At 44.4% G+C, this 27964-nt stretch overlaps 3 protein-coding genes across 3 annotated transcripts; all 3 read right to left on the bottom strand.

Moving 5' to 3' along the window:
* Positions 1-486: 486 nt before the first annotated feature.
* dpysl2a (dihydropyrimidinase like 2a) lies at positions 487-8981 on the bottom strand. The gene is made up of 14 exons (XM_076729895.1): positions 8623-8981; positions 6179-6267; positions 5818-6002; positions 5496-5660; positions 5138-5199; positions 4944-5024; positions 4786-4854; positions 4135-4255; positions 3866-4022; positions 3528-3669; positions 3253-3423; positions 2787-2966; positions 2497-2698; positions 487-2405 (listed from the first exon to the last, which is right to left on the bottom strand). Exons 1-14 carry the CDS (start codon positions 8662-8664, stop codon positions 2314-2316), a joined length of 1758 nt encoding a protein of 585 aa, XP_076586010.1. The 5' UTR covers positions 8665-8981; the 3' UTR covers positions 487-2313.
* Positions 8982-9995: 1014 nt separating this feature from the next.
* On the bottom strand, positions 9996-14722 carry bnip3la (BCL2 interacting protein 3 like a). Its single transcript, XM_076729896.1, has 6 exons — positions 14613-14722; positions 13249-13519; positions 13085-13166; positions 12887-12993; positions 12644-12793; positions 9996-11889 (listed from the first exon to the last, which is right to left on the bottom strand). Exons 1-6 carry the CDS (start codon positions 14662-14664, stop codon positions 11841-11843), a joined length of 711 nt encoding a protein of 236 aa, XP_076586011.1. The 5' UTR covers positions 14665-14722; the 3' UTR covers positions 9996-11840.
* An 807-nt stretch (positions 14723-15529) lies between these two features.
* On the bottom strand, positions 15530-25752 carry ppp2r2aa (protein phosphatase 2, regulatory subunit B, alpha a). Its single transcript, XM_076730985.1, has 10 exons — positions 25434-25752; positions 24973-25050; positions 23218-23315; positions 22887-23052; positions 22638-22750; positions 21700-21877; positions 20675-20839; positions 19964-20133; positions 19720-19811; positions 15530-19367 (listed from the first exon to the last, which is right to left on the bottom strand). Exons 1-10 carry the CDS (start codon positions 25438-25440, stop codon positions 19088-19090), a joined length of 1347 nt encoding a protein of 448 aa, XP_076587100.1. The 5' UTR covers positions 25441-25752; the 3' UTR covers positions 15530-19087.
* Positions 25753-27964: the final 2212 nt, after the last annotated feature.

Below are 27964 nucleotides of genomic sequence, written 5' to 3'. Positions count from 1 at the left end.
ACAGAGAGACTTTCCTCCTTCAGCAGATGAGTGAAAACAAACTCTGCACCTGCATCATTTGGCACAATGAAGCTGAGGCGTGAAGTCAAACACGTTCCTGACTGCGTGCATGCAGCATTTTATTCTTGTAGCTCAAGAGCTGTTAAGTACCATAACATAACAAAGAGCAGTGACAATGCATCAACAGTGCAAGGTCATCATGTGTTTTGTCTGTGCAATCTCCATCTGCAATGAAACTGGTGCTGTATGTACAGCTGAGTTAAACATTGTATCAGCAGTAGAAAAGGGGAAATACAAGTACCTGAAAAGCATACTTCGTGCTTTCCACCCCTGCGTGTGAAATGTGTCTGCAGGTAAGAGGAGTTTAGTGCATCTTTCCTGGAAAAGCTTGTGAAAATATTTGCTATATTTTCAGTTAGGAAGTATTTGAATTCTACACGGTGAACATATTCATGTGCTGTATGTAAAAAAAAGAGGCAGAAAAAGTTTCGTTTTAATCATTTTAATCCACTGAAGTCAACACAGATAGGGTCAAATGCTGACAGGACCAATGAGTTCCCCCCAAAACCCTGGTATCCTACAAAACATACACGACCAAGAGAGTATCACACCTGCTGGGAAAGGGGCAACAACATCACAACTCAATAACCATCACCAAAAAACTTCCCCGAATGGAAATCACTTCACGTTATAGCTTGGCATACAAAACCTACACTTGACGAGGGAATGAGGAAGAGATAATCCAGTGTTTTACAGGACGGCTGTGCAGTGCGCGAAACTGACAACCCAACGTGGTTCAGTGAATACAGGTACCACCTCGAGTGAACGTGGCGTCGACAACGCTGGGCAGGCGGGGGTGGGGGTGGGGGGGGCGAGAAAATCCGGCTATCTGGTAATTCATTCACAACACCAACACCGAGAACAGTGGACACGTCATGAGCACGCTGTGAGGGATTTCCTTTACATACTGAGGCATTTTTCATCAGGTCTCAAAGATCATGGTCCCACAAAGAGCCTTCATAGATACAGTGTGCTATCAATATGTTACAGAACAGGCAGGCAAGTAGTTCAATTCAACACATATCCTAAAACATACAGACATTTCCAATACAAAGAAAAAGATCCAAGCTCACATACGTTTTTACCATTTGGATTCTTACAGGTGCAAAACAAATAGTTTCAAAGTAAATGATGACTGCTGATTTGACAGAGCTTACAGACTGCAGTGTGGAGGTGAACATCATCTGCACATATACAGCAAAGGTCAAATAGCACCAGGTGCAGAGAGGCTGCAGGCAAACCCCCCCCAACCCCCCGTCTAAGCTTCATCGTACTTTCAGTCTGCATCCCGAACAACATACACCGGTCTGATTATTGGAAGCTTGTTGGCCTGACAACCTCTGAGGAGAAACAACAAAATGGTGAAATGGAGGAAAAGGTTCAGGTTGCTTGGACAAATTAATGCGCCAGCTGTTCAGGGTGAAGTTGAATGAGTGCTTTAACCCTAAAATACCCTTTCTGTTCCTTTCAGTGCAGTCAGCGCTTTCCCAAAACAACGGGTAAAAACATAAAACATCCCTTTTTTTTACAAAAAAAGTGCGACTATAACACAAACAGAAGGTGAAATGTTCAGCTGCACCTACAAAAAATACTGCAAACGTCAGACGGAATCAGGTGTGATGAGATGCAGGAGCTGTTCTCTACAGTCTAATCTTCATTATTAGTGTTCTGAGTTTCTTGTGGCAGCAGTGCAACAACATTTTTGTAACTTTTGAGTGTGACGGCGTCAAAACATGGACGATGGAGGCTTTACTTTCAGCTGAAGGTGGCTCTGTGGCCACCAGCACATTCTAACGTAAATGTGGGAAATGAACAGCGCATGAAGAAAAAGTGTAAACACGTGGAGTTCCTAAAACGCCCGCTCATGAAACGGGCCGCTCCTTGGGACTACTCTCTGAGCCAAGAGGGCAGCTAAACAGCTCAAACATGTACAGCGAAAAATATACAAAAAAATGTAAACAAATGAATGTCGTCAAAAACCAAACTGAGCTTAAAAACAGCAGAAAAAGCTGCTTCGATTCACCTGATCCCTCCTTGACGATGGAAAATGGCAGGAAAGATGCGACAAAATGGAATAGTGCCTTCTTTTTTTTGCATGAGGTGACACAGTGGGGGTGTGAGAATAAGAATGGATGGAGTGCTTTCGGGTGGGATGCAGGGGGAGTCAGAGGTGACCTGATGGGATGTGACAGCGGTGAGAGAGGCCTCTGGTCCCGTGTTGCCCTGCACCCCTGGCTCCGTCGAGAGGAGAGCTTAGCCCAGGCTGGTGATGTTGGCCTTTCCACCGGGGGGAGCCACGATGCGCTGAGTGGTACGGCGAGGAACGTTGTCGTCGATTTGGGCTCCTAAAGAAACGAAGGTACAATGTAATAAAACTGAAGTGCCTCGTCGTGGAAGAGGCCGACTGCCAGGACTGAAATGTGTGCAATCACTCACCAGACAGACTGAAGCCCGACTGGTGGAGGTTGCGCACCGGCTGGTGGGTAAACTGCTGCTGCTGCTGCTGCTGCTGCTGCTGCTGCTGCTTGGCGGGGGAAGTCTTCACCGAGGAGACGGTGGACATCACCTTGGGAGTCACGGTCACCTCACACACCGGCCCGTCGTACTGGCCCCTGGGGACTCCTCGCAACTCTGTGAGCTAAACGTACAGACAAAACTGATGAGACCACAAGCTGTGCAGCTCAGCGGCCAGTTTCTCTGCGGTGCGACTGCCTGGAAGGACTCACCCTGCTGCGAGCCTTTATCCTCTTGTACACGTGGTCAGAGAAGGGTTTACGGCTGATGTAGCGCCCACAGCCCTCCATGGTGTGCAGGCTGCCCTCCTCCAGCACGATCTTGCCCTGACTGATCACCACCACGGGACCCCCACGGACTTCTGTGCCCTCGAAGATGTTGTATTCCACAGCCTGGCAGAGGAAGAGATTTGATCAGGACACAATTAAAACACTGCTCTTTACGTGGTTAGCATATGTCATTCTGCAGTCGCTCTTAAGTAAGTTTACCTCTTTTAAAACCTAAATTCTGTGTTATTCAATGTGACTAAATCAGTCACTGCCACTGTACGTTCTTCTTAACAGAGCTGGCTGTAACATACAATAATGCCACTGTAGCCCATAAAAATGAGCTCTCAACACGTCGAGGACACATAAATGACACTGTGATAAGGGTTGAGAGGCAGAGTAATCATCTGACCAGGTTGTGGCTCTTGGCTGAGATGATCTTGGTGACATCTGGGTCCCACAACACGAGGTCGGCATCCGACCCCACGGCGATGCGGCCCTTGCGGGGGAACAGGTTGAAGATCTTGGCTGCGTTTGTGCTGGTCACAGCCACAAACTGGTTCTCATCCATCTTGCCAGTCACCTTTTGGGACAGGATGGCCAATCACAAGCTAGCACCTAAACGTGCACATTTGTTTCATGATGGGAATGTGTGGAGCGCGTGAGGAGGGGTCGTATCAAACTCACCACACATTTGTCCCAGATTAGAGACATCCTCTCCTCAGTGCCATTGGTGCCCTCTGGGATTAGGGTGAAGTTATCTTTACCTATCGCACGCTGAGAAGTCTGGAAAGTGCAGTGAGCACTGCCAGTCACCTGCAAGTCCCCGCTAGGTAAGAAAGAAAGCAGGAAAATGACCCATTACTGATAGCAAAACTGTGATACCTACAACTGTGAATTTCCCTTGGGGATGAATAAAGTATCTATCTATCTATCTATCTAACTGTACCTTTGCATTAAGTGCAGAAAATGAGTAAGGTTACAAAAAAAAGGACGGCTGTGTGAAGTTTTACGTTAGTGCCTACCATGACAGCAGAGAGCTGAGGTAGTCAGGGGTGGTGGGGTCAGGACTGAGCGGTGGAGAAGTGACATAGGCTGCAGCCTTGGCCCAGTTCTTGCTCCAGTAATGGGTACCGTCCGTGCCCAAGCTGGCAGATATGGGCTCTCCGTAAACCACAGCACCTACAGGAGTAGACAGGATGACGTCAGAGCAAAGAAAGAGCTGGAAGCCAGACGGCGACGGACGAAGGCGTGCAATAAATCTGTAGAAGAAGTTTTAAATTTCTCCTTTTACCCTTTTTCCTGGCAAGGGCGATGACATCAGCAGCGCTCTTGCTCATCACTTTGGTGATGTAGAGGGGGCAGTTGGTCTGATTGGCGATGGTGACGGAGCGATTGACTGCCTCGGCCTCCACCTGCAGACACACAAAGTCAGACTCATCAGCAGCCTGGTTTCCATGCCGGATTTCTCTTAAAAGGTGCGACAGTTCCACCTCTTTCACTCGACAAAAAGCCCACTAACAGCCACCGGCACCAAGCTTTTCTCTTCAGAATAAAAGGGTACAATCAGTATTCATTCCAAGGCCGGATGACTCTGCAGCAGTCACAGTACTTATCGGCTCCAGCTCCGATCGGCAGAGAGGGAAACATGACACCGAAGAGGACGAGCTAATGACCCTTTTATGGCTCGATGATGACGTGCCCTGAAGTTCTGGGCGCTGGTGCATAAATAGCCACGAACACTATTTATTTTTTTACAGTCTATGTTTTGTTCTTCGTATTGTGCAAGATGCAACACTGGTTAGAGGTGAGAGAGCTTCTCCTGAGTCAAGGGGACTCATTCAGTCAGCGTAAAAGACACCAGCGTAACACTGTCACTGGCCTCCATGCTGCTGGCGCATTCATGATTATTGAGAATTACTGAGTAACCTGTCCTCCGTCTTACCTCCTCTGGGCGGCTCAGCACATGACCTTCAGGGCCAGTGATCCCCAGCTCGAGAATACGTCTCTGCTCCTGAAAAAGTCCACACAAGAACATCATAATCCAAAAAGGCAATAACTGCTTACAGCCGAGATCTGACCCACAATCAGCGGTTCTGTTACCTCTGCAATGATGTCTCCATTCTCAGCATGCACCTGCGCAATGGCTCCAAGGTCTCTGATGACACTGAACACCTCGTAGATCTAAAAGACAACGACACACGCCGGTCAGCTCGCAGCGCAGACGTCTACGCCAAAGACAGCCTCAAAAACATGTGCTGTGACAGACGGCTCAGCTGCAGAGCCGCAGAGCATACCTGAGAGTCAGAAAGTTGGAAAACATCCTTATAAGCCAAATAGACCAGGAAAGAGTTGACACCTGAAGATAGAAAACTTATGAGAGAAAACAGCCAAAGGTGGAATAAAGAGAGCAAAAGAGGGAAAACCCAGAGCGAAGGAGAAAAGTAAAATCAAAAGCATAAAAATTACAAAGCAGAAACATGTAGTTACTGTTTATGGTCTGTAGGCAGCGACTTACTTTTCTCCCATAACACTGTCTGAGAAACACTTTTCATTGAAACATAAAGACAGAGAAACGTTCCTGTAGCAGTAAAAGTGGCAGCGAGTCAGTGATTAATGCACGTAGAGACAAATGTGAGTGTGTTGGCTGCATACCGTGATCCTTCACCAGGGCCTCCATCTCTTCTTGAGTGCCTTTGTTCCACTCGGTGATGTCCACATGCAGAGAATAGTCACAGCAGGACTTGCTGTCGGCCCACTCCCTCCACTGTTTGAAAGCTGCCACCAGGCTGGCGCCAGGCTCCGGCACCACGTGGTCAACTGTGAAGCACAAACAAACAGGTTGGATCTCATGTGCGCAAGCAAACAGAGTAATTAAATCACACGTTTGAGGGAGCGCACATCTGCGGCGTCATGATCCCTGCAACAGGATGGCTGTGCTTTGAGCATGAGGAAACGCGTCTGATACAACACATACTGATCATAGTCGTCCCCCCAGCCAGGGACGCTCTGGTGCCCTGGTAGAAGTCGTCTGCTGCCACCATGCCTCGGTCAGGCATCTGGAACCGGGTGTGCACGTCAATACCGCCGGGCATCACCATTCTCCCATGAGCCTCTATGATCTTAACGCCCCCAGGAACGATGAGGTTGTCTCCTATCTGCCTGAAGGAGGCAAATAAAAGAACAATTACAGAAATTAATGAAGGAAACGTGACAAGATTGAGAGAATCTAGATTCCAGGAGTCAAGGTGAAGGTGTTCTTTGTCGATAAAATGAAATATTTCTGTCATTCATCATATGGTTCACACAGAACATTTAAAATCCTCTGCTGAACTCACTTGATGACTCCATCCTCCATGTAGATATCAGCCAGGAATGACTGATCATCGTTGACTATCTTTGCTCCTTTGATGAGGAGACGGTCACTCTGAAAGGAGCAGACGGTATTTCACATCAGCCACAAAGCACAAAAAATTCACGCCACCTGCTGAGCGGAGAAAAGAGCGAGAATCAGCTCCGTTAATTCCTTATGGCGAACAGGCTGTCCCATAATTCAACAGTGAAATTGACCAATTTCAAAGACAAAGAGGTGGAAAAGACCCTTGGGCCAACTTTAGTGACTCATTTTGCTTAATGCATTTCCCAGTTTCCCAGTCCCAGTTCCCACTGATCAGCACATCAACGTTCATCCTGTGAAACGATTCACATAAAACAGACACGTCACTTGAAGGGAGGAGTTCTTGAGCGAAACCTTCAAGTAAGACCTCAATCTGTTGAATGGCATAATTAACTCAACCTGTGCGACACGAGAGGAGAGCGGGCCGGCCTATCTCTCCTGGAGGCTTCCCGGGGTCTCTGAGGACAGTCAGGAAAGCTAATGAAGACAGACGTGGGTTACAGCCGACTTCACAGCAGGAAACACTCAGTTTCTAATGAGCAGAGTGGACGGACACGGGCAGCGGGAACGCATTAGGTATACAAGTCGTGGCTGTATTTACATGATCTCCCAGCCCATTACTCCCCTATAAGTGGGTCATATAACCTACAGCGCGTCCTCTCTGTGGTCACTGAAGGGCGCACTGAGATAGACCTCCACTCAAAATGGCTTTCACTGTGCTGGAGTCTTTAATTCTGCACTTTTATCAGAAAATAGAACCCAGAGTCAAAGGAAGTCAGGACCCTGTGAAGTGATCCCGAGTCCATTAAGTAATCTTCTTTATCCAGTCATGTGTTCACAAAGTGGTGAACCTCACTCCATCCTTTCCAGGATGCCCCTTTCATACCCAATCATGATCCTCTCACCTGTTACCAATCAGCCTGTTTACCTGTGGAATGTTCCAAACAGGTGTTTTTGGAGCGTTCCACATCTTTCCCAGCTTTTGAAAAGTGCTTCTGCATCAGATTCACAATAAGCAGATATGGCGAGTCCCCACAATATGACTGTGTAAACAGATTTACGTCCTCACTGAACACTGAATTGATTACTGCTGACTGAATGCACTTAGTGAAGGGCTCACTGTCGGCCATACTGTCAATGGAGGCAGGAACTGTGTTACACACACAGAGCGTCACACAGCTGTCAGTTCATTACGGACACCCAGGGTGCACTTGTGTGTGCACTCTTCTGTCCACGGGCCAAATGGCTGGTGGAAGTTCAGATCTTACCAGCCAATCGATAGACTGATGCTCGGACATGCAAACTGTACCAAGAGACCTGAACCACAGACCATGCTCATAATCATGATTAATAAGATGAACAGCTTTTCCAGCACCATTATTCCATCAGTGTATGGCTGGAGCAGCTGATCATGATTTTAACTCTCTGCTTTGTTTAAATGTTCAATAAAAATACCTGCTTCAATTCAAACTAACAAACGCTGTCTGACTGTGCGTCTATGAGTGTGTGTGTGGGGGGGCTGCTGCACAGTTACTGCTGTCTGCATGTTGTGTCTGGGATGTCAGGGCTGCATGTTCATAACCCTGCCTCTACCTGTCAGACATCTACAGAGAACTGTCTGCGCAAACCACAGCCTGACCCTGAGTCAGTGTTTCACCATTTGTTGTGATTAAATGATCAAACTTAAAGCAGTTGCCGCCTTTATGCTGCAGCCACAACAGCTGCATGATGAAAGCTTTGGGGAAAGGTTTGGATGGGTGCTGCTGTCCGATGACCTACTTTACAAAAGAGGTTTTACTTCCTCTAACTATCACGACATCCCTACTGTAGGCCCTTAATGCTGTGCTTTCTGGTGGAAAAGCTGCACCATGAAGCAAATTTAAATGATCAAATCCCAGATCAGGGTTAAATGAGCAAAGCTTGTCGTGCAGCATTGGAAGCTAGTCTACAAAATAAAGAGTAAAAAGGAGGCTGAGTGGATGTGAGATGATGGAGGATGAGAGATGAGATGATGACAGTGAAGGAAGCTGAACCTGTTAACTACACCCTCCAAGCTGAGGATGCTGCAAGGCAGAGCTAACGGCTGCTAATGACAGCTAGAGGAGCGAGGAGCTGCTTCAACCAAGCCCTCAGTGTTCACCACACACAAAAATACCACTTCAGCTCCAACAATCAAAGAGCCTGCTGCAAACCCACAGGCAGGTCATCATTATTCATGCCAGGCTGGGGAAGGGGTGCTGCTGGAGGCTGCGCCTGTCAATGAATGGACCCGACATGCTAAACGTCGGCTAGCCTTTCTAATCCAGAGGCTCGCCGCACGTTCCCCAAACACCACCACTGACGGACAAATGACATATTTGTCCCGAATAACGACACGATACTCACTGTAATTCGTGGGATGTTCTTCTTTCCTTGGTACCCCGACATTTTGAAGATGCCTCAGACACAGCTGTCCCCTGCCTCTCGGCTAACGCTAAGCTAGCTGGACTGGAAAACCTGAGCTGCCAATGAAAGGATGAATGGATGCTCTGCTGGTCGGCCAGTCGACGCCCTGGGTGCTCTGTGCCTGTCTCACACTCTCTGTCGATGCTAAGTGACGTTTGCAGCCTCGCAAACAGTTTTACTGAGCAGATATAGCTTTGCTTGGCACTCCTATCCTTGGATTTAGTGCTGGAAAAGGTCTCTGAAGACCAGACAAGCACCAAGAAGAGAAGGGCCACAAAGAGGTACCGCGCATGCGCACTGCCCCGCCCTGCTCAGCTCCAGCTCCATGTTTCTTTGATGTGTTATCATGAGGGGAAACACGGGGCACGGACCCCAACAGGTCACTGGGAATAAAATAGTTATTAACAATTGTAATGGCAGTTACAAAGCGTAAAATAAATGTGGTGGTTGTTATCTTTGATGCATGTTTCTATAAATAAGATGGTTTGTCTGTGTCATATTTGTGAGTGTTTGCAGGGAGCAGTCACATAAAATGACCTTTTGCACAAAACTTTAACTAGCATGTAAGTTTGGCATAAAACACTATATTCCTCTCCAAGTCAAACGTGGTAACAATCAGATTCCTGGTTTTTGCAAATAGCAAAGAGAAGAGCTTTGTGGAGGTATAATTTGGGATATCTTAAAAAAAAAAAAAAAAAAAGGTTGGGCCTGTGACCCAAAGGTTTGACACGTGGAAAGACTGAGCACTTACCCCTCTGTTATTTCCACCACTGAAGAGCCCTTGAGATAGAGCCTTAACCCCAAACTGTGGAGCTGCTCAGTGGTTCATCTGTCAGCTTCCAGATGTGTACGTGTTGACCTCAGGCCTCTTGCTGGCCTCTTGCTGGCCTCATTGTTTTTTCCTGTAATTCAGGAAATTGATGGGTGGAGCAGAGACCTCATACCTGAGCAGACTGAGCTCAGGAGGTCATAAATCAGTCCTGGAAAATCCTCTCATTCTTCTCTCTAGTGGGCTGACTGTTTGTTTCTGTGTGAACTTTGTGTTTCACACTCATGCACTCTCCCCTCACCGTTCACCCTCTCACACAGACATCGTGCACACGCTTACTTACTGCACTGTTCACTTCATTTCTTTCATTAAAACCTTTAACATTATTTACAGATTATGTGTGGTCTCCCATACTTAGTGTGATTGTGTGTGTAACCGAGCAAACATGAGAAAAATCCAGTTTTTCAGGATTTACAGTAAAAAAGCAAAAGCATCTCAACATTTGAACTGCATTAATAAAGATTTAGCTGCTGACACGAACACGTATGTAACATAGCATTTATTTTGAATTATGTTAACATGGTTAGGTGACCACATGAGATATTTAGTTGAGGAAGAGGAGTTTAAACCTTACTTTAATCAAAAGGGAAGAACATGAATTTAGAAAATGAACTTCCATAGACAACACTTTCATGTGTGTATTTATGCCTCAGCCTCTTTGTGCTGTGTTCAGTATGAAGTCCATTCAGATTCACAATGCTCACTGCTGCTCGCTAATCAGCTGTGCAGAAGCCTTAAGGATATGTGCCATTTATTAGCTATTATGACTTGAATAATGCATGAAGGTCTTTGGAGCTCTCTTCACTCCCTTTGTATTTATCTCTCAGCCACTGTATACAGTACAAACTTTATTCAAATTCCAAAATGCTCTGTATTGCACACTGATCAACTGTACATAAGCCTGTTATGATGACAGTTTTATGAGTTAGTATGAGTTATGTAATGCATTAAAGCCTGAATGCATGTTGAGTGCTTCAAAACCAACGACTCTATGACGTCCACTTGCAAACACTGACAGAAGAATCATCCAGTCATCCAATCGGCATCAATACACGGAAATCACATGCGCTGTCTTCAGGAAATGCTCTTCTACTTTCTCTGGAAGTTCTACACACGCTGCACACTGTTTATTCTAGCATATTATGTGAAATGATTGCACAGTGTAGTCTAGATAAAAGTCAGATAACACTCTTAAATGAGGCCCCTGGAAATACCTTCCACTGCGGTGGTTTCTGCCACTGACGCTTCAGCAATTAAACGACAGCAAAAACACATTACGTACACTGCCACAATGCTATATAATAACAATGATATAATATGCATTTATATCAATGTATAAACAAATTATACAATGTCAAAAGGTGTACACGGGGCAGATCACAGCTTAAATTATTTTTCACATCTACATCTTTAAATACCTAAACATACCAGAAAATCAAAAAAACAGTCTAAGATAAATCACCAATGTGCAGTGGTGAAAGACACAAATTTGGCACTTTGCCATTGCTGCTATGTTATGTTAAAGAAGATATGTTGGCAAAAAAAAAAATAAAAATAGCATATGGCCTGGTAAACTGCCATCCAGCCTAGGTTCCACTATCACGGGTGCTCAAACAACCCCATTGTAAATGTTTGCAGCTACATACTAGATCAATGCATAAGCCTTGAAAAACAACCTTCAGAAAACAAAGCTTTTAGAAGAAACCCTCGGGAGTCAACATGATACAACTATATACTCAAAAATGTGTGGAATTTAAAAACAAATCCCACTGTGCAGCATCATTTGCTTCCCCCCAATAACTGCACCTTGAATGTTGAGCTAAAAAAATTAAGGCGACAGGCCTTTCTGTTCCCAGAGCCAATTCAATTTGTGTGTATTGCAGAAATGGCGCGTATTTTTGGTTCATACACTCTTCCTACTGGGACACAGTGGAGAGATGCAGTTTGGGAGAAGGCCAAATTTCTCATGACATAACATCAAAACAAGTAGAGAAACGTCAACCCTGAAGCCTCTGGACATCAAATCCTTGTCATATATTTTGAGTTGGACAGGATGACTAATATTCTGCAGCTCTAACAGGGTCTGTTGTCTACTGGATTCAAGTTGGTGACAGCTGCTGGGTACAACGTGTCAAAATGTGATGGAGTGCAACCACATTACGCCATGTGTACAACTCGATAGCTACATCTACAATGTGACAGAATTTAATGCTGACTGGAGGAGAAATGTGGGAGTACAATAGATGCAGAGAGACAGCTTGACTACAGGAGGATGGTTGAAAGACTTGGAGACAGGAGAACATCCAGGCACTGCTTCATCTTCTTCTTCTCAGTAAGAGCTGGTGGAGGCTGTGGCAATTCTCTTCCCAATGTACACCCTGGAAAACAAGTCCACACAGTCCATGAAATCAAACCGGTGGAAAGAAATGGCAGATGCACATAATAATTCTGGAAAGAGTGAAAAATGTTATTAGTGCAGTAGTGAAATAAAGCCATCGATCCATATCAAGTGAGCAGTTAAAGTGAAGGTTCAGATTCTCATTAACACCCAGGCCAGCCCTCTATTTTGAATATAAAAGGCCAACAAACAGGTACAACTTGCAGGTGAAGGTAGCTTCTCCCACAGTCGCTGCTTCTAACTTCCTAAACCTTCAGCGTTTAGAGGAAAAGGTTCCCGGTTCATCAAACAGCACTGCACTGATTAAATGCACCTGTTTCTAAATGCATTTTCAGTTTGCACTAAAAAAGAGTGGAAATGCAGACAATAAAATTAAACAGTTTTCTTCTTCTACAGTGGTATAACGGTACCTGACTGGGGCATTAGCGCCACCTATTACTTATGTCAATAAACCAGCTCCTAATATTCACATCAACACAACAGCAGTGGATGAAAACATGCATAAATTTGCATTTCCTTCTATTGATTTTCTGAAAATTCAGTTTGAGTTTGTGCTCTTCTGGATGTGAACCTGGTGATTAACAGCCCGTCCTGACCCTCTCTGACATGCACACGGTGAGTCACTGACACACCAAACTGGCAAAGGCAAGTAAAAAACATCAGACTGAGAAACTTTTCCAATCCAGAGCCATTTTGCCCCGCATGAAGATACAGCAGCGTGAATTCAGACCTACCCGAGGCCGAGAGCGAGGATGTGTGAGATGAGTAAGGAAGGGATGAAGACTTTGAGGAATTCAGCAGAGAAGATGCCACCTTTCTTCATGACGCCACTCTTTCTCATACTGAGAGATACTGAACGGCGGGGGTGCCTGAAGTGGAACTCCCTGAGAGGAATAATCAGTCAATTCAGAAAAAAACTGAAGACCAAATCCTGAACCACCACCACTGAATCACTCTGGAGGTGAGGGTTTACTTACTTTGGTGGGACGTTTTCCGGTCTGCTGGACCAATCAGAGACCCAGTCTACTTCTTTGTTGAGCAGGATGTCTTCCTCTCTGTCCTGCTCTGGACCGTCTTCCTCTGACTGTGAATGTGAATGTGCAGGTACAGCAGTTAGGTTTGGGGCTTAATTGAAAAAGACTTGAGAGGAGTTTGAATATTAATTAATATTTTACCTGACTTCCTCTCGGGCTGGGCATCTCCACATCAAAGGTTATCTGACCCTCGTCCTGGTCTGGACTTGGTGGCCTGTGAGGACTGATTTGCATGTTGGGATTAAAAACTGAACATGAAGCACTTGTCTGAGCGTTAAAGAGCGTGCAGAGGCCTTAATTTGTACCTATCGCAGGAGGAGCTACTCGGGCTGGATTCGTGCTGTGCATCCAGGAGGATCTTCTCCATGTCTCCATTGTGGATGGAGGAGGACGACGGCACATGCTCCAGTCCTCCAATCAGGGTTTCATCATTCTCGGGCACCACTTCCAAGGTCTGCAGAGTTTGACTCATGCCAGCATTGGCGTTTATTTGGTCTGCAGCGGGTGTCGTTAGCGGGCTGGTCTGCGCGCCCTGGGCCCCCGTGTTCCCATTCAGCTCCAGCTCTACCCAAGAGCCTTGGCAACACAAAGGTCAAGAGGAGGGAAGGAAGGGAAATTAAGCTTGTTGTGTTAAAGGGCACAACAAAGAGCAGAGCACACAGAAACACACCCCTGCCTGCTTTCAAATGGAAACAGCTGACCTACATTTCCTGCACCACTGACACTGTGCATTCACATGAACTGGCTGTGCACCGCATCCAGATTGCATTTCTTTGTGCCACACTGCCCCACAAACAGCTTGCACATTTTTCCAGACAGGCGGGGGTTATGTAATCTCTCACGGGCAACGGGCTGTGCTGGAAAGCTTGTGATAGCATGCGACGCCCTTTCCCCCGTTTTTTCTTATTTTTTAATTATTTTTTTTGCGCTCGCTGCAAATGAAACATGTTTTATGTTTCGACGACGCGTTTGCAAAACCGAATCCCTTTTCCAGACCCGCCTGTCACCGCCGCTGCTCTCAGGAGACCGCTTGCATAACTGTAGTGCACAGTGAGAGACAGTTCGCCCAGACATGTCGCTGTTCCAGCTGTGATGTTGTCACACAGCAAGCGCATGTTCTCTTTTTCCCTGTGAGTCTTTAAAGAAACTGTTTATCGGTTAACCTGAACGCACCTTTTCTTTTTTAGGGACTGTTATTCTGCAGGCACTTGAGCAAACATCCTTCCATTGTCTTCCTATTTATATTTACTTAGCTAAACTGCTGCTTGTTAAATAAATATCAAACTCTGCTACACAAACAGTGAGAGTAATATAAGCCGTTATCAGACAATTTAAAAATAAACACTCGCGTATAAAAGCCACATTTATTCCGTCTTTTGTCCCAAACTTGTTTTCATTTGGGCCAGCGCCCGCCCAGCGCACACTTCCCTGCCTGATTGGCCGCCGTGCCATCAGTCTTATATTTGTCCAAACGCAATTGGCTGTTTCGCGGTGACGTCAAACAACACGAGCCTCCACCCCTCCCAGAAGAAGAGGAAATAGCGTACCAGATGTAACTTTACAATAAAATCATCATTACGCCGATATTCTCTCAAACACGCACACTTATTGAGAATTTCTCCCGCGGCCTTCGCAGCGCGGAGGACGGAGAAGTGACGGCGTTACGTACCGTGAAGCCCGGGCTCTTCGTTATTGTTCCGTTGAGCAGCAGCGGTGGACATGTTGACTACCCAGTTTTAGCATTCATCAACATGACACGCACACAAAGTACGAAGTGCGCATGCGTCAAGTCTGTCCCGAGTCCACACCGCAGATAAGACGCTAACTACAGGCCCCAGATCAGGGATGGGCAGCATTTATTTATTTTCCATGAAGTGCTGTGGTGTCGAGTATTATATTTATCATCATTTAATAATGTATGTAATAAAAATGGGATTAAAATTATGTCCTGGGTGGACTCTGGTCTGCAGAGGGTTGTAGGGCTGACGGTGGTCCTAAGGCTGACCTGACCCTCATTCCTCAGTACGTGCTGTGCTGGCTATATTTAATTATTAACGTGAAGAGGCAGGCATGGCCGTACAGTATACATCACCCCTCCATCCAGCTCCAGTCCTGTTGATGGACGATGAATTGGATGTTTTTCAGTTTCTTTTCTTTCTTTTTTTTACAGCACACACATATGCCAAATGGTGTATTTTCATATTACTGCCTATAATATTGGGGTATTGATCCCAATAGTATACAGATAAAGTACAGAGTCAAAAGGACTTATGAGTGGCATCTCTGTCCCAGAGGACTGAGTCTTGGAGAAGTCGCAGTAAGAAATGATCTACATATATGCAACCTTAGACAATCATTGTAGGAAGAGCAGCAGAGTCTGGAAACACTGAAAGTGTTATCAAAGTGCTGCATGAACTCCACCTTCGAAAATAAGCCTGACCATGTTTTAAAATGAGTTTGTGTTCGGCTTAAATTATAATTCGAGGCTCTACAATAACAACACTCATATGTTGATGTAGCTTCTGTTTATGTGATGGCTTCACATCATCTTCAACACACAAACCACAAAGCAGTTTAGTCAGAATATCTCGGTTGGAAATTCTTTATTACTTTTCATCTAAATTGTACTTTATTCCATTTGACAAAGATAAAACATTGCTGTACAATGAGCCATTTGTAGTTCTTTTCCTCCCAACAAACAGATCGCCAAATCTCTCCTACAATCTTTATTCAAGAGCCTCTTGAAAGAAATAAAAACATACAAATTAAGGAAATTCACAAAAATAAAAAGTGCATTTTTGTTTTAACTCCTGTGATACATCAGACATGTACATAATGCTGCTTCAAGTGGAAAAACCTCATAACTCCAATGCCGTTTCCTTGAGATTTCACGATCCTTTGTACGCGGGGCAAGTTTCGTTGACCCGAGGTTCATGTTAAAAAACACTCACAGCGAGTTGAATTTCAAAAAGTGATCTACCTGTAAATAAGGCAGGTTTTTAGTTAAGTCCTGATAGGCTGCTTTTTTTTGGAAGGTACAAGGTTTTGATCACAGAGCAGCGGTAAAATCCCCTGAGCAGTCTCCTGTCTGGCGCGCCAGAGAGTTCAAGAAACGTACTTGATTATCTTATTTCTTGTGAATGCTATAAGAAAGGCATCAGGGCTCCTCTGAATCTGTGGTTTACACCAGAGCCTCGAACAATAGCTATGAAGACAATATGAGGGGGGAGTGACGAAGATTATTGGTTAGCTGTTAGCTTTTCTGAACGTTAGTGACCGTTTTTCCAATAATGCTCCGACATTCGACAACGTCTCTGCTGTTTTTAAAAAAGGAAACTTCTGAACTATTTCTATACAGTTTCTTTTATCAGTGCCTCCTTTCAATGAAGGACACTGAGCTCATATTTTTGAATGGACATCTCTCCTTGTTGATTGGCGGTTAACTGGCTGGACCATCCTCAAGGTTTACACGACATGAGGCAAATAACTTGAATAACCCGCACACAATCTCCCATTAGACAATAAAGTTGCTTTTCAAAAGGTTGCAACATAAAAAAATAGAGATTAGCAAAGTATCTCAATACTAGAGGACATTACCCGGAGCCCTGAGAGTGACGCTCAGCAGCAGCTTCACGCCGCTGTGTGGAGATGGGTGGTTATTTTGGTGGCATCCAAGCGACTGGAAATCAGTTCTCTCAAGTAGGAGTGACACAACAACTCACATAAATATGCTCCAGTGGAACAATAAGCTTCATGCCCTGACTCAATGACCTTTAAAGTCATCAAAACGTTCATGTAATGAAGTGGAAAATGGAGCGATCATCAGCCCGTTTGCTCCAGAAGAGAGCTGGCAGCATGTGACTGAAGCATAGTGTAGCAGAGACACAGCAGGGTTCATTTCTGGAAGTGTTTCCCATGTCAAATACAGTCAGCAATAACCGCTTTCATACAGCAAACACCGGCGAGGCAAGTGCTTCACAAACTCTGCTTTTCAAATAAAAAAAAGTCTGTTCAGAGACACATTTCATACAATAATCCAAAATCAGTAACTCTGCCTGGTCATCGGCCGACCTGAGCGGCTTTAGGAGAACTTGATTTAACAGTTTTAACATTACGGGTTGATTAAAATGCCTCTCCCGTTTCACAGCGAGCAAAATGATTCCTAGAACAAAACCATGGCACAAAAATAAAGATCGAAATCAACTCAGAGCGCGACCCTGAAGCATCCAAATAAGCTTTATATAAACATCAGTTACAGTCAGCCAAATTAAAAAAATAAACTGTTATAGTGCTTACGACTACTGAGGTACTGACACCTGAAAATACTTCTTTGGACATCCCACGAGAGAAACGACACACTTCTTCGATGTCACAAAAAGTCTCGAGCCTCTAAAGAAAATACCTGCCAGAATTAAAAATGTCCCAAAGTCGTGACAAAAAGCCCCCCCCCCCAAAAAAACAGGTCACCTTCCATCTACAATCAGACAGCTAAAGAAACTACAGTGATCAGACTGTAATCCTATTGCCTTAATTTATACAAAAATAAATCAGCTATAGTGATTCTTCTTCTTTTATCAGGTACAGTACAAAACATCATAAAAAAGCTCTACAAACAGAAACTAGATCCAGAGAGTGAAGCGGTCCATCAATCAGCATCAATGCTTTGTGGGGAAGCAAGCGGCGGACCGCCAGAGAATGAGGCTGCATCACGCCACGGCGCCCGTCCACACGTGGACAAGCTTTTGTCCTGAGCTTCGTACGATGGTCCACACGTGTGCACGGACGACCAGCCTGCTGAGCTTTGCAGGACTGGTTACTTTGACGTGATTAGCCCCATTCAACTCCCACAACACCTGATGAATGTGTGCGCACGCCATCCTTACGTCCACGTTAAAGGACGACAGTTTCGCGTTTTTGGCCAAAAACTAGAAATTACACGAACATTACTGCTGACCATTTTCCTACGTGAAGCCATTTCAGTACACAAAGAGATTCATGTTACGGACGTGAATCTGGTTTGAGTGATCCACAAAGCAGAGCAGGCAGGTTGCGAAATGCAGCAGAGATTTGGGATTGTTTTGAAAACCTGATACTGTAGTTTCCAGCTTCAGCTCGTCAAAAGCCACCGAGATTCTGAATTTGATGTAGCAACACATGTCAAACAAGTTGGGACAGGAGTGACAAAAGACCAGCAAAGCTGTGGAAAGATCCAAAAACACCTGTTTGGATCTTTCCACAGGTAAACTGTCCAACTCTGAGTTTACCTGCTTGCTGCTGCAACACTACCAAACAATTACTCTGACTTAATGAAAGACAAGAAAAAGCTCACGGTGATGGAATACGAGTCAAGTAACTTTCTTTCTGTAAAGAAATGAGTGTAAACCAGTGGCTGCCTTGAAGTCTGAAATTTGATCTAATGAGTATTGGTACGCTGTGAACAACGGTCAGCAGTGATGTCCGTTCTGCACTGTAGAGAAAGAGCTAAAATGTGATAAAACACTAGAATAGTCCTTTAAGGGCATAACCACACTGTACACAGGAAAGAAGCGGTGCGTGAACTTGGCAACTTGACAAATAATTGGGGAAAATACGGAGTGTCGACAGCTTGTATTCGCAGTGTTTCAGGCCAGTACCAAAAGGAACTTGGTGACAGAAAGACGTATAAACAGTAGAAAGAATTTCCTATGCAAACTAATAAAACGCGGAAGCTACAAAAACTTAACGACTGTTAGCTACGACGTACAGGTGACTCACGTCAGGATGGCACAAAAGAATGATGAAATAAACTAGCCAAACGTGTATTTAACACATTTCCCTTTGGTTTGGGATGTAGTGGAGTCGCAAACAGTAGCTTGCTGAACGGAGTGCTCTCAATGGAGAAAACCCATGACACCAGATCCCAAATTCTGGGCTCAGATTTACAAATTCTGCATGTTATATTTGTAATACACATGGAAAATGTGCTTGTGATGGCCTGCTTAGATGCACTGTGTTAATGCCGCTGTTTGCTGTTGACAAAAAGTCTGGTCACATTCGGGACTAAAGTCACCAAGGGCAGATCAGATCGAAGACAGATAGTTTGTATGTGTGTATCAGAGCATTGGGGCTCAAGCAGAAACTGGGATCTGAGCGCTTTAACAAATGCTAGTTCAGTTTTTCCTGGAATATGTACAGATTGTTGGTGGTGGCCACAGCTATGATGTTGTCCAGGGGATGCCAGGCAGTGTGGAGGATCTTCTTGTTAAAGTCCAGACTGTCTACACTGATCTCATCCTTTTTGCGCTTCCCACCTGTGCTTACTTTGCGAGGTTTCAGGATCGACCGCGGCTTGCTGTTCTCCCGCGACGCCTCCAGAGTTACGTCCTGCCGGTAGCCTCTGTCGAACATCCTGAAGAAGTTGTTGTAGGAGCCGGTCATCACAACACTGCGGAGGGACGAAGCGTGAGTGATGATGAAGGACAATGAATCAAAAAGCCACACGTGCATGCGCCTGCCATGAACGGCAGCATGAGCAGAACGGCACACTGACACCCAAAGCAAACCATGAGCAGCTTTCTGCTCTGTGCTGAGCAGATAACCACAGTTATTGATAAGGCCAGTGTTGACGGGTTCAGCTGCGTCAAATTAGGGTTAGCCCAGAAAGTGGGAGTCATTCCAAAAGCATGATTAAGAAAAAAAATGACTTTCTCAAATGCAAATTTTGTTCTGTAAGAAGAAAAAGACGTTCCTCAGAAGGCATCTTTCCCCCTGTTTGTGCACATATCATAGACGCTCACCTGTCGTTCCCATTCCAGCAGCACTCGAACTTGTCGAAGATGCAGTCATTTTCATAGAGTGAACACAGTTTACTCCTGAGATATTCATGCACCTGTTAAAACAAAGTGAGGTGGAATTACAACCAACAGTTCACGAGTGAAACAGCATTTCGTTATGACTTCTGTTAAACGGCTCCCTCTTGTGGACATGCAGTAGTATGACGTCAGACATTAGTTTTGTCTTAGCATGGCAGCAGTCACACACCTGATATGTCTCTACTGGCCGGCTCTCCATGTTGAGATCCCAAATTTTGACGGACAGGTAGTCGCGGGTCATCATATAGCGCCCACTGTGGCTGAACTTCACATCAGAGATGGATGAGATGATTTCAGAGAAGAAAGAACGATTGTTCGGATCCTCTGGCTCTTCAAACACTTCAAAGAGAAGAAAGACGCAGGTCATTAGTGTTCCCTGACTGCCATTAGTTTTTTATACAGCTGTGCACTATTTAATGCAGAAACATATACAATTCAGTTTTAATAATGTGGTCGCTGCAGCGATGTAAGGTCCCAGGTTTGATCCTCACTACGCTTCCTGTTGGGTCGAAGACGTTCCTCAAATGTTTGTCTACCTTTAACAAAGCTTGCTCAAGATAACTGATGTCGATATTTCACTCAACCTCAGTGCTTCATCAAGACTTCTCCTCTGCAGGCTTGATAAAAACACATTTCTTGGCAGATTCTGTAGCTCAGCTGTTAGAAAAGCTCCCTCCCTACCAAAATATTGAATGGCATTCTAGTAAACTTGCTGGTTGTTTGGGGATTTTTCGGCTCCTGATGTCCATTAAAGGACCATCTGACTTTGTGAGCAGACTGACATGTCCTTCAGAAGCTGTGACCTCTTCTCGTTTCATTGTGTATCATCCAGTTACTTTAAGCATATCACAGACGCGCCTCACGCATGAACCTGCCTTACTTTTGGCGTGCTTGTCGCACAGCGCCGATGCCCTCATGTCACACAGGCGAATGGTGCCTTTGCTGCTGCTGTAGACGAACGTGTTGCATTGGTTGGGGTGGAACTCTGCTGCCGTGATCACCTCCGTCAGCTCCTCCATATTGGCTGGTTTAATGTCGACAATGTCTGAAGAAGCGGGGTTAAGGTCAAAGGGCTCAACTGACATTTTGACAACAAAAGAAACCCTTTAGAAAGTACAAACAGCTTTCTGCTGTTTGTACACTCAACAGCTTTCTCAACAGAAAAACAAGTGGTCAATGTGTTAAATTCAGGATTAAAACATTTCCTACTACTTTGGGGTCAATGTTAGACCTTTAACTTTTGTTTAACTTCAGACTCTCACAGACACTATGTGCAGAAGTTGAAACTTCCTTACTTTGGGGACATCTGGTGGTAGCATCACAAATAACACAAATAGACACCAATGTTTAGGCAGCTTTAAAGTACAAGTGTGTACTTTAACATATAAATCTGTCATTTGAACGGCCAAAATAATCAACAGGATTGATTTACCGACTTGTCATGAAGCAGAAAAAGCTGTGGTGGGTTTCAGTGCAGCTGTCGGGACTGAGTGATGCGCAGTGTGATTGATGTGTGGTGGGCAGGTGAAAGGATGCATGCGGGGGATCATAATCTGACAGCGTGAGTCAGAGCTACCTCGAAGCAAAGAACTAAGCTAACCAGGATAAACTGTGTTTTATTTCAAGTAGTACACATAAAGAATTTAACTCCTGCAAACTTATCGTCACTTAAAATGAACCGCAGGTTTCCACTTTTTCTCAATCAAACCAGAGAACAGCAATAAAGACGCTTTTCCAGATAACAAGAACAGCTGCTGCTCAGAGGCTAAAATGCAAATCATAAAAACATGGGAGATATTTATAAAAGGCTGCATTATGCAGTTAAGTTAGAGGTCTTTCCATGACATGTTTCTGGCACAGGACCCACAGAAGACAATGTGCATGGAGTTAAAAACAAAAGGATACTAAAGCTGCGATCAGTGATCTCCAGATTCCAGAGGTTAATCCGCAGGTCATCTGCAGACAGATAGGTCTCACAGTCACTGTTGACTGAGATGGAGTTGATATGGTAGGTGTGAGCATTCGCAAACACTCGTCTAGGGCTGGCTTCCACCATCAGGTCCATGGGCCTGAACACTGGTACCTGAGGAGAGGAGCGGGCTTAGTGTCGCAACAAATACTGGTTATCAGAAAAGTCGGGCAATTTTCTACAGGTTTCCATTTTTAACATTTTGTTAGTTGTGTGAAGGGAAAAAGATTTCACTGTTGGTGCAAAGAGCAGCAGTGTCCAAGGGCCAAGCTTTAGTGGAGCAGACAAGTCTAAATTCTGAGGCTAAATTTGGGAACTACTCAATAAATATAGATCACTGCTGCCTAAAGTGGAGGATGCATGTGAGCAGGGAGGAACAGTGCAGTGAAAAGAAACCTGAAAAGACCTTTTTCAGAGCTGACTTGTCAAATCTAACAAATAGCATGATGAGCTGTTAATGTTATCAGCTGAACACATGCTTTTAAGACGTGTTAATACATCAGTATGAATCACAAACAACTGAGAAGTCACAGACGGGGCCTTAGTGATTGGAGAACAATGATGCAATACTTTGTCTTTGTTTTAACTAATTCAGATGTAATTCAGTAAGCTTTTTAAAGAGGTACAACACAATTAGTCTAAATTTGATAAAGCATTAAAAGGCTCAATCCACAATGCAGACAGAGTGCAGTCAACTTTAAACAACCTGCAAACAAGCCAAATCTATTCCAGTTTTAATTCACTACCAGGATTTATTCATTTAAAGAATGGAGTAGTAAGTACAGAATCACCACTGCAGCTTATAATTATAAATTTGGCATACTGAAATACACTTCATAACATTATTGGGAGAGTGAAAGCAATTCATACACACCCGTAGTGTTGTGACAGTGTTGAAATCTCTGTATCGCCCATCTTCTTCTTTCAAATTGTAGCCCTCTGGTCTCTTGTCACGCTCACTAATTTTCCAAAGCTTTATGGTTTTGTCTGTCAGTGAGAAAGAAAAACTCTTCAGTAACAAAGAAACTCTAGATTTAGATTACTTGCCACCAAATGGTGGCTAAATATCAACTCATGCTTACTGCAGTGAAACAATTTAATTAGAATACGATTGTTTACAAACCATTTGTAGACAACAGGAACTGTGCTGCGTTCTTCTGAGGCAGCCATCGAATCTTGTTGATCTTCTCCTCGATCTCAAGGCTTTTCAGGTAGTCAAACTCAGGCTCGTGGCTCTGGAAGGTGCTGTAAACGTTGTATTCTCCTCGACACTGTGGCTGATTCTTACTCTACACAGTGACAGACCGCGGATCAGAAGTGTCATTACAGTAGAAATCCACATGATGAAGCACTTCAGATGATGTTTTCAGCATAAATTCTGAACCAAATGTGAAAAACAGTGATTGCACTCTGTGTGCACACTTTGTTTAGTCAGATGAGTCACCAAAACTCACCTCTGGCTCCTGCTGAAAGATGACAACACGACCCCCCTTGTCCCCAGTGGCTAGTAGCTCCCCAGAGTGGTTGAATTCGACAGTAGATATGATGTCAGCTGTTGATAAAGCAGCGCAATTAGAATATCATCAAGCTTTGTGCTTGTGCTACTGTAGCAGGGAGCCTATTGTGCACATTTCAGGTATGTTCAGTGTGAAAAGATTTTGTAAGGCTTCTCTGGTTGAAGGATTAATTTCCTCCCACTGATGCACGAAATTCTTCCAGCAGTGTTAAAAATATTGTGCGTTTGCTCCTGTTTTGTCCACCTACAGTATGAGGGGTGAAAACCACGTCAACCGTGGTGAAAGCATAACAAGCAATGACGTACGCGCATATCTATATATATTTATATATATGCACACACTACAGACTGTGCAATGGAACTGAACGTCTACTGAACAGGAAGGGAGAGAAAAACTTGCCACACGCAGCTATTCAGCACTTTTCTAAGACAAGCATTCTCATCAAATTCTACAACACAACAATCAATCCCTGTTTACAGGCTGGCACTATTCTGAGCCAGTGCAATCCTTCATATAAACTGTGGCGTTGTTCCTCTCTTAACACAGCACACAAGGTGCCTGATACAACCTGACTCCATACAAATGCTCATACGAAGCAAAAGAGGGCAGAGGGAAGAAGAGCGTTTCTGCAGGAGTCACAGAAAACTACTTCACCACTGCAGTGTTGAGTTTTCGTCCCTCTGCTGCTGTGTATTGACACAAGGAGAGGCTCACATTTATGCTTGTTCTCGGGCAAAGCTTACTGTAAACAAGTGTGTAGTCCTTTAGGTACAAATAAGTTCATCATGTACTGTAAACATACGTGTTTTGGGACCTTAGGAATTTACTCACTGGACAACGGGGAAAGGGGCGGTTACCTTTCACTGCAGGTCTTTCTGTTAACATGGAGGTAAAATCTTGATATATAACAATCACTTACCCTATGAGCTCCATGTTTTGCACTTTATTTGCATGAATTATCCCATGTACTGTGTAAAAACTATCTACTGCAAGGCTCAGTTCCTTTAAATTGCAAAAAAACATTGTCACTTAACCCCACAGGTATCTAACCACGCAGGTAAAACATAGGACCTTCTGCATGGCTCAATACTGACGTAGTTAAGTATGTGAAAGCATAACTGGCAATAACCCTGATTCTGAGGGAGGACAGTTTTTCTTTTGACTTGTCCCATCAGACCCTCTGGAAGCAGGACATTAACACACATTTGAAGTTGAGCCCAGGCAAACTGATTACTCAACTGTTTCAGTAACTTCCTTCTTGTTTATGAAAGGTCCTGCAGAGGTAAAAAACCTGCAACCATTCAGTTCTGAAATGCACTTGACTCCCAAGCATACAAATATTACATTACACACACTGTATAAATGCACTCTGAGGATTTGTGAAGGTAGTGACTGCTGACATTTTGCAGCAATTATTGCAAAAATTGACGAATGCTGTCAGCCTTCCCCCAGTTTTACCAGTCTGTACCTGGCCTATCAGCAAGAATGTGCCACGCCACTGACCCTTTACTGCACTGCAAAGAGGTTAATGCCCTACAATAGCAATCACTCTGAACTTATCACGATCTGCACAGATAGAACAAACATAAAGTGTAGCATTGTCATTACAGCTAGCTTCAAAACAAGCATGCACAGGGTGCCCATCAGACAGTGCGTGTTAGCAACTGCTCACTGGCCAGCACATGGACTCACCTTCAGCGACATCATCATCTATCGCTCCTTTGACTTGGGAAAAGCACCACTGCACATCACTGTTCCCACCTCCGGCTCCTGCACGAAACACAAACCCAAGTTAGACCACACCACCATCGAAGACAACTTCACACGCGTTAGCCTGCTGCTAACTTAGCTAAAACCAGTCATATGAGAACAAGGGTGTCCGTGGCTTGACAGAAGTGACATATTGTGACTATCGCAGTACATTTTAGGCACAAGAAGTAGTTCAAGCACGTTTGCAGTGGAAAACGGTCACTTTCACTGTGTCACATATTAGCATTATGGAAGTGTATCCTAGCTTGCTAGCTAGCCTGCGCTGGTTAACCACAACAGAGGGACAAACCCATCGTCTGTGCCAAACAGGATGTAACCAGCGATAAGTGTTGGAAAATAATCCAACCTCAGACACTCTGACAGTCTTTACACTCTAGTTTTACCTGCCATGATGAGCGACTCAGACAGAGGGAGTCTCTGGAGCGGGCTCGGGCCCTGGACTGGAGCAGTGCTGACCCGGGTCGGCTGGGTGGTTCTGACCGAGGAGCAGCAGCGGAATAAACCTGGGAGTGCTCTCAGTCACTCCGAAGACTGTACAAGTCCTCGGCCCGGTTAATAGAGACCAAACGAAACAGTTTTCAACCAAAGAAAGTGAACCGCAATCCTCAGCACTGAATTTTAGACTTTGCACTCTACTTTGAGATTTCCCTCGCCTCTGCCTCTCCCAGCGTTACGCTTTCAAAATGGCGCTGCGCGGGCGGCGTTCAGCAGGCATCACACGGAGAGCGGTGAGGCTGCATCGAGCAGTTTTAATCTCTCTGACCGCTGAACCGTCAGCGACCAGGGTCTGTTTCCCCTGTGCACTGAGACCACATGGTCAGCCGATTCATAACTTGTTTAATTGTCAATGACAAGTAATAAGGACTTTTTAGAAAACCGCGTAATGGCTAACCCCGCCCATGTGGATTGTTTCAGTGACAGAAATCCAACTAACCCGCGCACACAGGGTTTTGGGCTTCACAGCAAAGTGAACTTCCTTTGAACAATTTTTATTTAGATTCAAGTGGCAACTACATATAATCAAAATTCATGATGTGCTTAATAGTTATGCAAAAATAATTACTGAATTGTGTTTTTGGTTGCTGCTCCTGACATAATAAAAATAAAACTAACTTCCGGTGGCACCTGCCGCTGCCTCCGACGGGATCTGCTGCAGTCTCTTGCACCTGCTGCCGGACATCAGTTTTGGAGGATGCCACTATGAAAGCTTTGTTGCATAGATGCAAAAAGTGAGTGACAAACTAACTGTTCACATGCAAACTGAAGTTCAGGCACCGGAGCCGGATTTACCTGCCCCGGGGTAAGAATTAGCGGTGGCCCCTATAGGCCTTTGTCTCAACAGACAACTTGCTATGTAATAACAGAGATAGTTCAGGTGTGACTAATAACTTTAGGATGTCTCTGTTCTATTGAAGTGTCACTGAAATCCTGACACTGAAGCAGCTAAATGGAATTCAGCTATCATTCCTCTTAGAATTTACACCTGTGTTTTTCCTGCTGTAACATGTCAAAATGTGTTCTGTGCCCATGAAGGCGACCTGTTAACATACTGTATGTGTGTATCATGTTAGTTAGAAATAGATAAGTGACTAAATAATTGTTCATTTTATGCCTTTTATAAGACAGGCCCAGCACATCGATAACAGGAAACATGGGAGATAGAGTGAAGCAACAAAGGGCTCAAGTCAGACTTGAAGTGGGGACATTGCCTTTCATGGTAGCATTTTAACTAAGGTGGCACTCACGTTTTTGGTAATTTGACTGATCACAAATTTATTCAGGAATCTGCACAATTCAAGTACAGTTTAAATTAAAATGATAAAAGCTTTACAACTAGATTTTATCTGCACAACACACGGCCCCAAGATAGGCAATAATGCAGGTGTTGCCTCAAGGCCCAAGTGATTTGTTTACGTTATGCTCTGGTTGTGTTGCCAGCAAAATGTAGAATTTATGATATTATCCCAAATTAATTTGGGATAATTTGCTGGGAATTTGCTGCTGCTATGCCTTATTTACTAAAACATTTTTATCAAACTTTGTATGTGCTTCTCAGGGACAAAACAGCTTTAATCAATCAAGAATACACAATACTGACTGTACAAACATGTTTTACGCCTACATTGTGGTCATTTTCAAACTCAGCATATCACAGTTTCTAAGCTGCACATTTATCGCTGTCAACAAACACATCTGATGCAAGCGGTTTGTTTAAGATGAGTTTCAGCGTAGATTTGCACTATATGCCTGCAACACCCTGTTTAGATTATTTTAAATGCACAAAAGCTGCAAGCTCGGCTGCAGAGTGTGAATCAAATAAGGAAGCAAACATGATCATCCAGCTGTTGCTGTTGTGTGCGGAGACAATGATTTATCAGAACTGCATAGACCACAAATCCCAACGAGGTGTCCCTGATCGTCTCCATTAACGAGCTGTAAGTCCGAGAACAGGCTCATCCTTCAACAGTCAGTTTATTTTCACTTTCCCACCATAAAATACGTGGTCCATCTGGCGAGCAGCAAAGCACCAAACAGCACCGTGTAGCTGAAGAGAACAAATTTGAGGATTTCCCTGAATGTCCGGAGGAAGCGGATAAACAAGGGCTCCACATCCAGAGGCTCCTGCTGTGTCTTCTGCCTGCGACCAGGTTGAGTCAGGTGTCCCATGTTCTCACCTTGACCCATTCTGAAAACACAAGTTTCACAACAGAAGAGAAGATATACTGACTGTAATCTAAGTAGCAAATACTCCAGTTCTTTATGTGTTATCAAATATGTTTGTTTGAGTTCAAGGGGTAAATTGATTCGCTCCCAGCCTTGTAGAAGCTCAGGAAGCTGCATTGTTTCAAGACCATTGTTAATAATTTATTCGTGAATTGCACTAAGTGGGCTCAGTATTGATCTGCTTTGTTTG

Source organism: Chaetodon auriga, chromosome 5 (genome assembly GCF_051107435.1).
Source record: "Chaetodon auriga isolate fChaAug3 chromosome 5, fChaAug3.hap1, whole genome shotgun sequence".
In the NCBI taxonomy this organism is placed as follows: Eukaryota; Metazoa; Chordata; class Actinopteri; order Chaetodontiformes; family Chaetodontidae; genus Chaetodon; species Chaetodon auriga.
This window is presented reverse-complemented; position numbering and strand designations above follow the sequence as displayed.

Excerpts from the sequence above, each read along its gene's own strand:
- ppp2r2aa (XM_076730985.1), bottom strand. Across the intron at positions 23,053-23,217 it reads TCTTTCAGCAGGAGCCAGAG|AGTAAGAATCAGCCACAGTG; the intron begins GTGAGTTTTGGT and ends GTCACTGTGTAG. Across the intron at positions 19,812-19,963 it reads GGCCAGTAGAGACATATCAG|GTGCATGAATATCTCAGGAG; the intron begins GTGTGTGACTGC and ends TTGTTTTAACAG.
- bnip3la (XM_076729896.1), bottom strand. The coding sequence starts at position 14,664 with ATGTCCACCGCTGCTGCTCAACGGAACAATAACGAAGAGCCCGGGCTT. Across the intron at positions 13,520-14,612 it reads CGAAGAGCCCGGGCTTCACG|GCTCTTGGGTAGAGCTGGAG; the intron begins GTACGTAACGCC and ends TGTGTTGCCAAG. Across the intron at positions 12,994-13,084 it reads CCAGCCCGAGAGGAAGTCAG|TCAGAGGAAGACGGTCCAGA; the intron begins GTAAAATATTAA and ends TCACATTCACAG.
- dpysl2a (XM_076729895.1), bottom strand. The coding sequence starts at position 8,664 with ATGTCGGGGTACCAAGGAAAGAAGAACATCCCACGAATTACA. Across the intron at positions 5,200-5,495 it reads GGCCCTGGTGAAGGATCACG|GTGTCAACTCTTTCCTGGTC; the intron begins GTATGCAGCCAA and ends TTCTATCTTCAG. Across the intron at positions 3,670-3,865 it reads CTCAGCTCTCTGCTGTCATG|CGGGGACTTGCAGGTGACTG; the intron begins GTAGGCACTAAC and ends TTTCTTACCTAG.